Below are 15,610 nucleotides of genomic sequence, written 5' to 3' on the forward strand. Positions count from 1 at the left end.
CTTTCGAAGTTGATTATGTTTAAATATATCGAAAATCTTTATATTTAAAAGATGATTTTATAAGATTTAAAAAGAAAAAACAATGATGTTATTATATCTCATTGTTGCATGCAATATATTATTCTGTGATTTGTGTTGAGATTTTAGTTTTAAATTCCAATGACTTTGGAATTTTATATTTGCCAAACTTCATTCAGAAATAATAGATGGAGTTTTGCTTGAGATTGGATTCTCAAAAGTAGATGATGTTGCTCTGTTAAATCCTTAAAGAACAAATTCCGTTAACTTGGTACAATGATTTCTAGGTTATGAAAATGACAATGATATCAGATTGAAATAACCTCAACCTGCATTATTTCTCCCTATATTCTCGGGAAATTTATTGGCAATAGCTTGGGGTTCTTTTTCTAGTTTTGGATAAACGAGAATTTCATCAAATATGCATTCCTTTTGCAATGTCAACGCCGAAAACATTTATGCTTATCGTTAAAAGTTTGAAGCTTGATCCATTTGTTTTTAAAAAATAATATGCATGGGAAGCTCCTAACATACAAAATACAAAGGTCTCTACTCCTATAAAAAAGATATGATTGTTTATTCAAGTTTATAGTTTGTTTAAACTGATGAAACCTTGCATGATTTGGATGACTACATCAAGAACTGCGCCTGACATTCATCACTAAACAGGCCAACCCCCGCCCCCCAATTTGTATCGTTATTGATTAATTGCCTCTACTTGAGAAAGTTTGGTCGGATTTTGAATGACTCAAGCATGGCAATGGTTATCTCGTATAGTTGTGATTAGAACTTAGTCAGCAAACCCTTTCTTTGAGCTGGCTTCATTTAATTTCATTTCTATATGTTCTTCGGTTGTTCAAAGCTGGTTGGCTCCTGAATTAATCTTTTTGGTCTTACCAAACATAATCCTCATTTTTAGGGTATAAAATAATTTGGTCTATTTGAAACATTCATTGAAATCTAGTTGAATGTGTTCCATGCCCTTATCTGGGCAGCTTTTGAAACGCCTACCATGACCATCAAATCCATCAATTTTCTTAGAGGATGGAGGATGCTTTGGTTTGGATGTCATCAGTAGCCCCAGTAAAATTTTCAAAAGTTTTAAAGTTAAAATGAGAATTTTTTTTTAAAGAAAAATTTTAGGAGTGTAATTAAAATTTTTAAAATTTTTGTGAGATTAGAAATTTTCAAAAAATTTAAGAGAATTCAATTAAATTTTTTTTAAATGAAAGGTATAATGATTACTTTCAAGATAAATCTTTAAGAGAGAAATGAAAATTTTCTAAAATTTTGGAAAGCCTAATTAAAATTTTCTAAAAATTTCCCAAAAAAAGTTTAAAATTTCCCAAAATTTTGGGGGGCCAAGACCCTAGACCACCATAATGGTCCGCCTCTTGTTGCCATCTGCAACACAAGAAGAATAGGAACCGAAGAATTAATTATAGATATGAAAAAGAATAAATGCCATAAAATATTTCCAGGAATAAGCCTGGTCATTTCATCAGACCAGCATTGTTCTTTCTCTTTGAATATATATATATATATATATTTCTCGATGAGGAACATTAAAATGCTTAAACAGTAAAGTTTTAAAGGGTATAGATGCCTAATGTATCAATAATCGAAGACAGTTGCCTTTATTATGTTCTGATAATTGACAAGTTAACTTGATGTCGTTGGCAATATTGGTTTCTTCATTTCCATTCAATTATTTTCATGCATCCAATGTGATGAAATGGTTTGATCTCAGATCATGATATGCATCTCTCTCAAGATCTATAATTGTTTTCAAACTGTATTTGAAGGTCAATAAAACACCATATTCCAGCCTACAATGGTCGTCACACAGTTCAAATCAATTTAACATAAATGATTTCCAGTTCCCAGGTGCTGTGATTATTTACAATCCTGGTCCCTGCTCCTTGTGCCTACAAATCCACCTCAATAATCCATTGTTTTCATAAATATTGCTTCTTCTTCTGTTTTTAATAACGACAAACTTTGGAAACATAAGATTCATTCAACCAAAGTACTTCTGCAGACAAACAGAACAATGCAGGCCTATCTATTGGCATCTTTGTGATGTTAGAGTGTTTAAATACAAATCGCAACAAAGGATAAAGGGACTAATTCAAAGCATTAACAGAAGATAAAGAGACTTGTTAAAAACTATTCAAACGATTGGAAAAAATTAACTTGGTGCAGGCTTTTGTTTCTCCAATATACTTCCTTGAAATGGTTGGTCACAAAGTCTTGTATGGTGTAGAGGGTAAAGAGGTTGGATTTTTTTTTTCTTGTAAGAAGTGAAGGTGAAAGTGAAAGGCAAGGCGGAATCCTCAAAGATGCTTCTCTTGAGTAGAATTTTTTCTTGAGAAATATATTGCAAAATAAGGGCTGGTTTGTTTTCTTGTCCAATGTTTTTGTGCTATGGATAAATTAGCTATGCACCTGGAAAATGACAGAATTTACATGTTCATCAATCATTGAAACATTATATAGTATATAGTATGTAGTATATAGTATATAGTATATCAATTTCAGACCTCTCGAGAGTTTAAATGTTGTTTCAAAAAATTAATTTTACCGTCTTTATCAATTACCTTTCTATTTCTTTGAATATTTTATTATGAGAACATCTCACCAGAAAAAAACAACTACTGGAATGGGAAAAGATGCTTAGATTGTAGATTGGTCAATGACCAAATTGTTTACTATGCTGGCTAACAACAATGAATAAGAATCTTGAATAGATTGTAAGATAATTCAGTTCTTGGCCAAATGGTGACCCTAGTCCTAGGCTTTGATAATGCAGCCTAACCCCTGAAGTGAAAAGTCATTAATGGAAGATGAAGTACAAACATGAACTCAGCCTCAGTTGTTGACTTGCTGCAAGGAAGAAGAAAGATTGTGATTTGTTGAACAGTTAAGTGCCATAATCAGAGATAAAAACACTTTCAAGCATTCACAGTTTGTAGCTGCGAAATTCAACTAATACTAGCACCACACTGATTGACTATTTCCCCAGCTTAAGCCTTCAACAAGTACTGTTCAATTCTTTTATCTAGATAAGGATATTTGAAATGAATAGTCAAGTAGAATCAATGAAAGTTTTTAACTCTACCAATTACCAAGAATCTCCCAAGGGCTACATATCACAGCAGACAAATCCCAGATTCACAATGCCTGCAGCAAGTGAAAGACATAACTTAAAAACCAAATATTGCGGAGAGTATTGGCATTGAAGACAGATGGAGCTCGGTTCTTAGGTTTGCAACTCCTTGACTTTGTTGAATTGATTCACAGACTTGTTTTTATTTTGCAATGCTTACCTCAAAGATTCCACTACAAGTAACATAGATCATGTACTTGCTTATTATTTCTCCCTCGGGTAATCCTTTAATATCATAAGCAAAGAAGCCAGAAATTTCCAGTACCAGGTATATAAACACTTGAAAACAAAGTAACCTGAGTATAATATTATACCAGAGCAAGCTTTGTTTCTAACTTCTAATCTTGTATTTTAACTTGATAGTTCCATACAGGAAAGGGTAAAGGACTTGCAAGGCAGTGCCAAAGCAGGCAGTTTATGGAAAGATACACATAACCTGGCACTTAATAAACTAAAATCTCTAGTTTTCATCCAGAATCTGTGAAAGAAAATTTCAGAACCAAAAGCAGGACAAAAACAAGTACATTCTAAAAAGTCATCAACATCGCATGAAACCAGAAAAATAGAGATCAGTATATATATATATATAGGAACTCATAAGACCAAAACAGTTAAAACTCCAACTGATTAATCCTATACGTTTCCATTTGAGAGAAAAACAAAATTCTATTCCATTTGAGAGAAAAACAAAATTCTATCTTTATTATCCCTGTAGAATAATTTTCCAACATTAACACAACTCGCCTGCTTCCGTATCTAAGCCATTGTTTTTTAATCAAACACAACAAGAAACAGCGAGTGAAGGCCTTTTGTCTAATGAAATCAAGATTATAAATTATACAACAACAAGAAACAAGTTAGTTTTGCCTGTAAGCTATATAATTAGCCAAAGCAATCAAAGGAGCAGCTTTGGCAGGGTCAAATCCTTGAAGCAACTCTATCGCATCAGTCTTCAACTTCTCAGCAAACTCCTTTGATTTCTGTATCCCCATCAACTTTGGATAAGTCACTTTATCAGCCACCAAATCTTTCCCTGCAGTCTTCCCTAATTCCTTAGACGACTTGGTTACATCAAGAATGTCATCCACAACCTGAAACAAAAGCCCAATGCACCTTGCGAATTTCCTTAACTTTTCCACCTCCTCATCACATCCACCTCCAACAATGGCGCCCAAAACCACAGCCGCTTCGAGCAAAGCAGCAGTTTTGTGAACATGAATGAATTCTAAATGATCCAATCCCACATCTGTTAGCCCCTCACTAATTATGTCCACGACTTGACCAGCCACCAACCCCTCCCCTCCAATAGCTTTGGCTAATTCCCCAATAGCTCTTACAATCCTGGAAGGCGGAACACCAACTGTAGAAACAGCTATATGTTCAAAAGCAAAAGCTAAAAGAGCATCCCCTGCTAACACAGCTATATCCTCACCAAAAACTTTGTGGTTGGTTGGTTTTCCTCTACGAAGATCATCGTTGTCCATGCAAGGCAAATCATCGTGGATTAAAGACATGGTGTGGATCATTTCAACAGCACAAGCTGCGGGCATAGCCATGGATTCCCGGCCACCAACAAGTGCACAGGCTGCTAAACAAAGCACCGGACGTACCCTTTTTCCACCTGCTAAAAGGGAGTACCGCATTGCTTCGTGGATTTTAACAGGGTCACGGAGTGAAACAGCAGATTCCAAGGCTTGGTTAACTGCACTTGCTTTTTGAAGCATGTAGGAATTGAAATCAAAGCTTGACTTTTGAGGGTCTTGTTCTTCTTCCTTGACAATGTCTTCTTTGGTAAGGACTGAGGTAATGGAAGGAAGAGAAGAGAAGTTCACTTTTTTCAGGGTAGAAGATGATTGAGTTGTGAGAGGATTGAAGGGAAGAGATCTAGGTAAAGGAAAGGATTTGGATATGGAAGAAACTTGGTTAGGCATGGAGTAAGACTGAACCCAATAACCCAGATTCAATGAAGCCATTTTGCAAGATTGGGTTTTTCAGATTTCAGAAGCACAATAACAGTTCGACGGGGATGAAAATAGAGAACCAAGAAACAAATAAAAGTAGCAAATTCTAACGTAATTTCCACTTTTCAAATACTTAAAGATTGAATTCTGCAGCCCTGCAATGACAAGTTGGACAAAAATGTTAGTACTCTTATGTATGAGGGAGAAGGAAAAGGGGGAAGAAAAGCTAAAATATTGATGGCAATGGCAATGGCAATGGCAATGGCAATGGATGAGCATTAGTTTTTAATGAGAGCCAAAGAAGGACAAAGATTGGATTTTGGGATTTGGGTGGGCAGCTGGGCATCTTGTAGCATTGGCATCTTTTCTAACGCCCCACCAATTATTTATTTATTATAATCCACAATTTTTTTTATTTATCCTTCAAATCCAATAATAAATTATGAGTTTTTTTAATTAAATAATATAATAAATAATACAGCGTTTATTATCGACTATATTACTACACAGTTTGTATGCCCCATGCAATGGCATGGCATATTATATATATTTTATGTTAAATTATTGTATAATTTCAAATTTTATTTTTAACAGAAAAAAAATCATTTTTAGATTTCATATTTTTAACAAATTTAGTCAAAATCCAACATTAAAAACATTCAATGATAACATATAATATAAAATCATAAAACACAACATAATTCTAAATACATTATCTTTTTATTTATGAGTTAAGGAAAAATTAAGAATAATTCTAAACATTTTATAAGAAAATAATAATCAAATAATCATTTTCTATAAAACATAAAATAATCATTTGATCGAACAAAACAAATCATTTGCTATCTCTAGAAAAGATGGGTTTGATAATTGAATTTTGTCCACAACCAAATTCTAAAACAACAAAACTGCCCACTTGAAATCAAGATTCTCTAATTAAGATGAAGATTCCATTCAGAAAAAGAAATTCAAGATTTCCTAATTTAAAATTTTGTTTAAGAAAAGGTTATAAGTAGACTAGATTCTAGCCATACACTAATAAGATGAGAATTGAGATCTTGGAGGGATTTTTTTCCTTTTTTATGACGAGAAAACATGCAATAATATTTTTTTTTACCTTAAACGGGTGTAAAATTGACCATTTTACTAAAAAAGGTTCATTTCCTACTTTATTTACGAAAATAGGCCACTTTATTTATTACTTACTCGAATGGGCTGAAAATAGTAAAACGCATCTATATAGGAGCGTTTTAAGAGGAAATTCCAGCAAAACACGTCCCTGAAGGAGCGCTTTTGCCATGTCAGTAAAAAACACGTCCCTGAAGGAGTGCGTTCATAGAAAGGTGGAGACCCGAGACGCACACATTCCATCTTCCATGCGGTGAGTGTGCCATCACTTTGGAGGACGTGTAGTTACAATTGGAATTGCCGGTGGATGGATCCATACTCACCGAGTCTATTCAATCTGCTGATTGAGGAGCCATATGCTACGATCTTTTGGGTGCAATTTCGGATAATATTTACGGAGGTTGGATCAAGATGGGCTGGTTCCGAGACACATTCTCGTAGCCGGGAGATGATTCAATTGAAGTAGAAAGAATACGATATGCTCAGGCATACATCCTTGAGATCATTGGAGGTTACCTAATGCCAGACTTGTCAAGAAACCTTTTACATCTGAGGTGGCTGCTGAAACTCGTTGATTTTAGAGTAGCTGGCAAACTTAGTTGGGGGTTTGTCGCATTGGCAATATTGTACCGGGAGATGTGCGGGGCGACGAAATCAAATAAAGCAAAAATTAGAGGTTGCTTATCACTACTACAATCATGGGCTCGATTTTGCTTTCCATTTTTACGTCCTCGAGTGAACCACCCATATACATTCTCACTCATGACGAGGTAAAATTTGTATTAGATTTTACAATTATTGCATAGATTTAAAATATAATTTTATGCTAAAAATTTATTTAATTAGGTGGAACCATTCGGCGAATTATGGTGGATATTCGAATTGTATGACCTAGCTTCCTACACCATCCGTACAACTTTTGTTGGTTCGTTCTTTCTCGGATATCTATATTATCACGTATTCTACTCGAGTAAGTTCGACTTTTGATTTGCGACACAATTCTCTATCCGGTAACAACTTAAATGGAGCAAACGATACAGACGGCCACTTACGTTCATCTAGGACCGGTGGGAATACGTGTCTCCACACGTTGTATATGTATTCTATTTTGTACACTTCGTCGACATAGCTCATGAGATCCAAACGGTGATTCTGGCAAGCTGCAATTGCATGAGCGCATGAATAGCGAAGTGCTTCAAACGTCCTACAGTTGCAAGTCCTATTTCTTAGGTGCACATGATATTGCCTGCTAGTAATACCTTGGTTCGGTCTGTCAAACTCTGTCACACGAAACCATAGGTTGTTGTAATCGTGACATACTATGTGCATGGTGTTGCCCGCGCCTTCGCCTTATTAATTTCTTCAATACCTTCCGGCACCATACATGACCTCCCTGCATTTGGCCTTTTTAACTTACTGCTTGCTTTGGAAATAGTGTCTCCAAACAGAAGCATGTCTCCTGCACAACTGAGGTTATCAACAAATACCACGATCCTTTTCAAATAAAATTTAAGCATTTAGCCAAGTTTGAGGTCATATGACCATATCATAGGCCGCCATCGTATGCTTGTGTCCATTGATAGAAATGTATGTTATAGAGGTAGTTTGTGCCTTGATCGTTAATTGACCGTAAAATCACCAACATCTTATGAAAACGGTCCTTATTGATCTCGTACCCTGTCAATATAAGTTGATAGTGAAAATTGTATATCACTCTTCCGTTCAAAATAAATTGAATATTACAAACGAAATTATATTAGTGGAGATTAAATACTCATGTTGGTCACTTGTCGTCGTTCAATGGTAGACCAATATTGTTCGTAGTAGTTGGATGCAACGTGCCTTAAACAATACCGATGGTGTGTGCGATCCCATAGGCTTTCTTGTCGCTCAATTGCGACTAGTATTCTAGTGCCCTGATCTGATATAACATATATATCAGGTTTGGGGCAGACATGCCTCCTCAACCACGAAAGAAAGAAATCTCAGTTATCACCTAACTCTCTCGGTGTTATTGCAAACGCAATTGAAAGGATTCTCCCACCGCCATCCTGTGCCACAGCTAGCAATAGCCGATGAGTATATCTACCTTACATAAAGGTACCGCCAATTTGTACCAATAGCTTACAGTACACATATGTGTCCCAACATTGCTTAAAGCTCTAGACCAGATGCTTGAACACTTGGCATCCACGGAGCAAGCGATCGTTGTAGTACGCAGGGACCATTTCAAGGTCTGTTACGTAACTTGAGACGTACCTCTCCAGCACTTGACACCATTGCCACACCTCATTATGTGAATCATCCCACCCACTATGCATATTTTCTAACGCCTTCTACTTAGCTATCTAGGCCTTGTGGTAAGAGGGCGTATACCTTAATCGGCTGCGAATATTAACAATTAAGACTGACATGAAAGTCTTGGGATCTGCCTTCACCATCGGTAGTATTAAACCAGCTATCATATCTGAATCTATCTTGGGATGATCTTGTGAAACACCTGTTAATGAAGTACGTTAAATAATGCAACATTAAGTAATAACAGTATTATTCAAAAACCCTAAACACCTAGTGATGCTGTACTGGCAACACACGACCTTTGTACTTCTTTATCTCCCACAACCCTGTCTTTTTCCTAACCGAAGTCATGATTCTCCATGAACATGTATCGTCTTACACTGCACACTTGGCCTCGAACTTCTCAGATTTGGATTTAACCACGTGCTAGTTAACCCCGTTCATGATGCTATATTGTTTCAATGCACCAAGAAAACTATCCTTACTGAAAAACTCCTTACCAACTTCTAATTCACTCGAATCCAATGACGAACTCGTACGGTCACGCCTTCTGTATGGTAGATCTAGAAACTCCAACACATCATCTGTTGATAGATCAACATTCTGTATGTAGGCTGGAGACGAGTACACTGTGAATCACAAATCTTCTTCTTCTTTATTTGAACCCCTTTCATCATCTTCAGGTTCGATTGGAATAGGCTCTGGTTTAGAAAATAATGCAACTTCTGCATATCGGACTCATCATCCAACCCACCATCATCTGCAACGTACGAGGTCCCCTCACCGGTGGACGTCGTAGGGAGTACATCATCCCTTCTTGTGGAAGTTTCATAATATCCCTAATCAGATGTGGATTACCAACCACTAGAAGTTGATGTCATTCCCCAGTACGTATTTCCAATATTGATCATCGACTCACTGAGGTGCATGTCCCATCCACAAACCAAGTGTTGTGCAAGGGTTATGTTTTCCATACTGCTACCAAACCTAGGTGCTTCCGTGTTCTGCCTTCCACTAACAGAGTGTCAGACAGGGGTCGTGTATTCCTTTCGATCAATAGTAGATGTTGAAGTCACAAATGCTTCATTTGGCGATGAAAATTGTACATATAACTCAAGATAGGGTGACCTACTAGCTAGATGAGTTTGCACCATTGCCTCCAAGCTACGACCACCTTTGATATCAAATGAGTCATATGTCACAGGATCAACCGAAGCACAAACCGATACTTAATAGATGAAACTCTCATTGGTATCGTTTCGAAGATTTTGCGCCTAATTCTTTTACGAAGTTCTGTCAAATCTATGTCCTGGTTAAAAACTAGTCGCGTTGTGTTCTCTGATAAAAAACAACGCCATTCTTGATGTCAAGGACCTCACCATCATAGTAAATAATAACACTAATACATTCACTCATCTTAAATTTCTATTATGCTTAGCCTCTCTAATTTTTCTTACTATAACTTATGCAACATGAGAATGAAATTTGACTCATTTATAACCTAAAACAAAGCAGGAACTACTATAGAAAAAGAACGTCCACGTGTGAGCTTTTTCAGTAATTTTGCTGACAGTGCATCCTGCTTGAAGCATTTTTGAAACTATATTTTCAAAATTATTTTCTCAAAATTATTTTTTCAGAAACTACTGTAGAAAAAGAGCATCCATATGGGAGCCTGTTTCAGTAATTTTGTTGATAGTGCATCCTGCTTGAAGCATTTTTGACACTATTTTTTCAGAACCGTCTTTTAAAATTATTTTTTCAAGAACTACTGTAAAAAAAGAGTGTCTACGTGGAAGCTTTTGTTAGTAATTTTGTTGACAGTGCATCCTGCTTGAAGTGTTTTTGACACTATTTTTCAGAACCTTTTTTTCAAAATTATTTTTTCAAGAACTACTTTAGAAAAAGAGCATCCATGTGGGAGCTTTTTTTAGTAATTTTGCTGACAGTGCATCCTGCTTGAAGCATTTTTGACACTATTTTTTCAGAACCGTCTTCTAAAAATTATTTTTTCAGGAGCTACTGTAGAAAAAGAGCGTCCATGTGGGAGCTTTTTTTAGTACTTTTGCTGACAGTGCATACTAATTGAAGCATTTTTTTACATTATTTTTTTATAATCGTCTTCTCAAAATTATTTTTTCAAAAACTACTATAGAAAAAGAGCATCCACGTGGGAGATTTTTCAGTAATTTTGCTGACAATGTATCCTACTTGAAGCGTTTTTGACACTATTTTTTCAGAACTATCTTCTCAAAATTATTTTTTCAGGAACTACTGTAGAAAAAGAGCGTCCACGTGGGAGCTTTTTTTAGTAATTTTGCTGACAGTGCATCCTGCTTTAAGCGTTTTTGACACTATTTTTTCAGAATTGTCTTCTCAAAATTATTTTTCAAGAACTACTGTAAAAAAAAGAGTGTCCACGTGAGAGCTTTTTTTAGTAATTTTGCTGATAGTGCATGCTGTTTGAAGCAGTTTTCACACTATTTTTTCAAAACCATCTTCTCAAAATTATTTTTCAGGAACTACTGTACAAAAAGAGTGTCCACGTGGGAGTTTTTTTAGTACTTTTGCTAACAGTGCATACTATTTAAAGCATTTTTTACATTATTTTTTTAGAACCGTCTTCTCAAAATTATTTTTCAGAAACTACTGTAGAAAAAGAGCGTCCACGTGGGAGCTTTTTTCAATACTTTTGTTGACAGTGCATCCTGCTTGAAGCATTTTTGTCACTATTTTTTTAGAATCATATTCTCAAAATTATTTTTTTTAGAAACTGCTGTAGAAAAAAAAACAAAATCCTTCTTGTCAATATAATTTTTTCAAGACTCAACCCTTTTACAAAAGCCCTAAAACATAAACACAAAATTATTTTTAAAAAACCCTAAACCTTAATTTAATTAATTTTCTTAAAACCCTAAACCCTAATTTAGTTAATTTACTTAAAACCCCTAAAACCTAATTTAATTAATTTTTAAAAAAATTTTAAACCTTGATTTATTTTTAAAATCCTTAAACCCTAAACAAATAAATTTCTAAATTATTTTAACAAAACCTTAACCCTAACCCTAAACTACTAAAACCCTAAACCCATAAACCCTAGTCACTAAACATGCAAATAGCCCCTAATCCTAAAAAAACACGGGCTAAAACGCATCCTTGAGGGAGAGCTTTTGCCATGTCAGCAAAGCGCATGTCAGCATGTTTTTTGTTGACATGACAAAAGCGCTCCCTCAAGGACGCGTTTTCTTGGAATTTCCCCTTAAAACGCTCTTACGTGGACACATTTTAGTATTTTTGGCCTATTCTAGTAAATAATAAATAAAGTGGCACATTTTCGTAAATAAAGTAGGAAAAGAGCCTTTCATGGTAAAATGGTCGTGTAAAATTCTTCAAATTTTTCAAAACAAAAATAATTAAGCTCATGTTTTCTTTTACACTCAATTAGGTACTTAAACTTTCCAAAAATGTTAAAAAGGGCTTCAAATTTTTTTCAAAAAAAAAACTATTAAACCCCTACGTTTTTTTTACACTCAATTAGGTACTTGAATTGCCAAAATGTATTAAAAAGGCCCTTTGATCGTTAAAGTTAACTGCCATTAATTTTTTCTAGTTAAAGCCATCATGTGTCACAATCACATCATGATATGTGGAAAAAATGATAAAAATAAAAATCAATAAAATTATAAAATTATTGAATTTTAATAAAAATATCAAAATTATTAAAAATTAGAGGAAAAATTATAAAAATCATAAAATATATAAAAATTGTAAAATTTATGAACATCATAAAAATTATAAAATATATAGAAATATAAAAATTATAAAATTTTATAAAGTCGTAAGTGTTATAAAATAAATAGACAAAGAGTAAAGAACAAAGAAAATATGGGAAGCAATGGAGAATGTATTTTATTGGTCAATGGGGATATTTTTCCAAAGTCTCTATTTATAGGCATAAAACGTATAAATAAAGTAGAGATCTACTTCTAATGACTATTAGGATTTAAAATATATCAAAACTTATCTTGATCTTGGTGGACATTCACTTAACAAGATATTCATAACACTTCCCCTTGAATGTCCATTGGTAAATAATGTGCCTCTTTAAAACCTTACTAAAAAAAAAAGCCCTATGGGAAAACAAATTCCTATTGAAGGAAAAAGAGTACACATATATATAATACGCATAATATGCTGCCTCATTAAAAACCTTACCAGGAAAACCCAATGGGACAAAACCTCGGTTAAGGGAAAAAGAGTATAGTGCGTATTTACTCCCCTTCATGAAAACATCACATACTTTCTCATATTTTACATATTCAATCTTGAATACTAGTCTTTCAAATGACTATTTGTATTTGCTAAGCATTTATATCACAATTCTTTTGAAAGTCATGAGTGAGGGAAAATTTTGGGGAAATATATTTTTGATCTTTTCAATAGTTTTAATAATAATCATAACAAAATTTAATAATGATTCTTCTATAAAAACACAAATAGGTATTTTGGATCATTTTATAATCCTTCTTCAACTACTATTTTGTAACACCCCAAACTCGGCCTAGACGTTAAAAATGTGTTGTTATAAAACCAGTTCTCGACTATTTTTGGAATACACATAAACTTATGGTATTTTAAAAACCATTTCATTTAGAGAACGTGTTGTCATACCTGTTTAATTAAAACCATAGCTTGTTTACATTATCTAAATAAATCGAGTATCTTACAGTAGAAATTCCTTAAACATTATATTTTGGAAAACCGAGTTTGTTTTCTTCAAAAAAGTTGATCGTAGAAACATAGCCATTTTTCAAAAAAAATCATTTTATCATATGTCATGCCAAAACCCAAAATAAAAGTTCAAATCCAAAAATAAACCTAAATGTCCAGAGAGTCCAAAATTTCCAAAACTCTCAAACCAGAAATTTTTAAATAATTTAACTTAAGTAAAATTAAGTTTAAGGAGGAATGAACATAACCGAGCTCTCGTCGCACCGACCTGCCTAATTTTGAGGGTTACCTAAAATTATCAAACAAACAGAGAATGAGTTTTTATAATTCAGTGTGTAACTAGTAAGAAAATGGAGTTTCAAATTTAATCACATGGCAGAACAGATACAGCCATACATCTCCTACAGAATCAAAATCATGTCAGAGTAGTACAGATACAGATACATATAATCCTATCCCCATCCTCTGTACACCAGCTTCGACCATCCCAACACACCACGTGGGGTTTAACACACCCACCCAGCCCTACACACCACTTAGTGTCCTTACGACACTTTTCGGAATAATCACAGTAGTGCTGCCAGTATAATGGCGAGATATCGCCTCACACAGAACACTTTTTTCACATAGTATATGTCCCACCCCATAGTCAGATATAAACAGAAATAAAAAAAATATCAGATACCAAAATTTACATATCATACATGCTCGTTTAACAGATGTAGAACATGTTTTATACATAATAGATCATACATATCTCATCACAATACATGAATTTAAATATTTACATCAAGTTTCATACTAATAGATTAACATAATTCCTACTTAATAGCTTATATAACCACTTACCGATCCCACGAAAGACCTACTGTAACACCCTTAACCTGTATTTATCGCTAGAATAGGGTTACAGAGAATTATCGAACAAACAGAATAGTAAACCTTTTGATTCATACATCAATCTAAAAATAGTCTAATTACATTCAATTAATTTCATAACGACCCTTAATCGAGCCCTCGAAGCCCTAAAATTACTTTAGAAACAATTCAGGACTAAATTAGAAACATATGGAAAATTTATGAAAAATTCAGAAAAATTAAACTATAGTGGTCACACGGATGAGACACACGCTCGTGTCTCAAGCCGTGTAACAATTAAAATAGGGACACATGATGGTGTCTCGGCTCGTGCTCGTGCCCGTGTAACTCTCTGACCTGGGTCACACGGCCAAGCCACACGCCCGTATGCTAAGCCGTGTAATATTCGAAATGGCCTCACACGTCCATGCGCTAGGCCATGTAACTTTTGAAATACAACATTTACAACCTACAGGGGACACAAGGTCATGTCGCTTGGCCGTGTGTCACACATGGCTGAGTCACACGCCTGTGTCTCAAGCTGTGTGGACCCAAAATGAACTTTAAACCACAAGTTTACCATTTCAAGCTTACTTGGACTTTAAGAAACTCAAATACCTACCAAAACACCTATTCAAAGTGACATTAAACAAGCCAAAAACATACCAAATCAACCTATTAAGTGTCTAACCAATGTACCCTTATTGGTACCACAAGTATGTACAATTGTATATCAAAATAAACCTCAAACACCACTTATCACTTTCTTAAACATATCATCTAATTCAATACCATCTCAAACATGCCATATCTTAGCTATACTATAATCATTTCATAACATACTAATTTGGTCAACTTAACATGCATCCACATAGCCACTTAATACATATTATTAAGACATCAAAAGTATAAAAAAGGTATCATCTAGAACAACTTATCCAACCAAGTTCATACTTAACTATTTACATATCCAAAACATGAGTATCAACATTCAAACCTATTACATGCTATATAATCTGGAATAAACATTTCAAAAACTATCTTGTTATGCTGGATAGTGTGACTCGAGTGCCGATCTGATCGTCTAACCTTCCGAGTATATACAAAAACAAAGATTAACACAAGTAAGCTTAAAGAAGCTTAGTAAATTCGACGTATTAAAACAATTAATCTTATCGAAGTAAATAAAGTAATTCACACAATAACATTTCAACCATGAAGGTTTCCTGTCATCCAAAATGTCAATAGATAAATCACATATGTTCAATTTAATACTCAAATGAATAGAAAATTCATCAAATTCATTAAACAATTACCTTACCGAGATTTCAATTTGAAGAACAACTTACGGATAAGAGTACATCATCAGTCCAACCAAAACACGTCAGATGCTCACACGAGCCAATCCTCCAAATCACACCAATGCTCATAAGAGTTAGTCCAACTA

General features: G+C 34.5%; 1 protein-coding gene across 1 annotated transcript; it reads right to left on the minus strand.

Annotated features, from left to right (window-relative positions):
- Positions 1–3,861: 3,861 nt before the first annotated feature.
- LOC105803837 (geranylgeranyl pyrophosphate synthase, chloroplastic) lies at positions 3,862–5,493 on the minus strand. The gene has a single exon (XM_012636247.2). It carries the CDS (start codon positions 5,158–5,160, stop codon positions 4,045–4,047), a length of 1,116 nt encoding a protein of 371 aa, XP_012491701.1. The 5' UTR covers positions 5,161–5,493; the 3' UTR covers positions 3,862–4,044.
- Positions 5,494–15,610: the final 10,117 nt, after the last annotated feature.

The sequence above is a fragment of the Gossypium raimondii genome, chromosome 11, assembly GCF_025698545.1.
Source record: "Gossypium raimondii isolate GPD5lz chromosome 11, ASM2569854v1, whole genome shotgun sequence".
In the NCBI taxonomy this organism is placed as follows: Eukaryota; Viridiplantae; Streptophyta; class Magnoliopsida; order Malvales; family Malvaceae; genus Gossypium; species Gossypium raimondii.

Coding starts and splice junctions, on each gene's coding strand:
- LOC105803837 (XM_012636247.2), bottom strand. CDS start 5,160: ATGGCTTCATTGAATCTGGGTTATTGGGTTCAGTCTTACTCCATGCCT.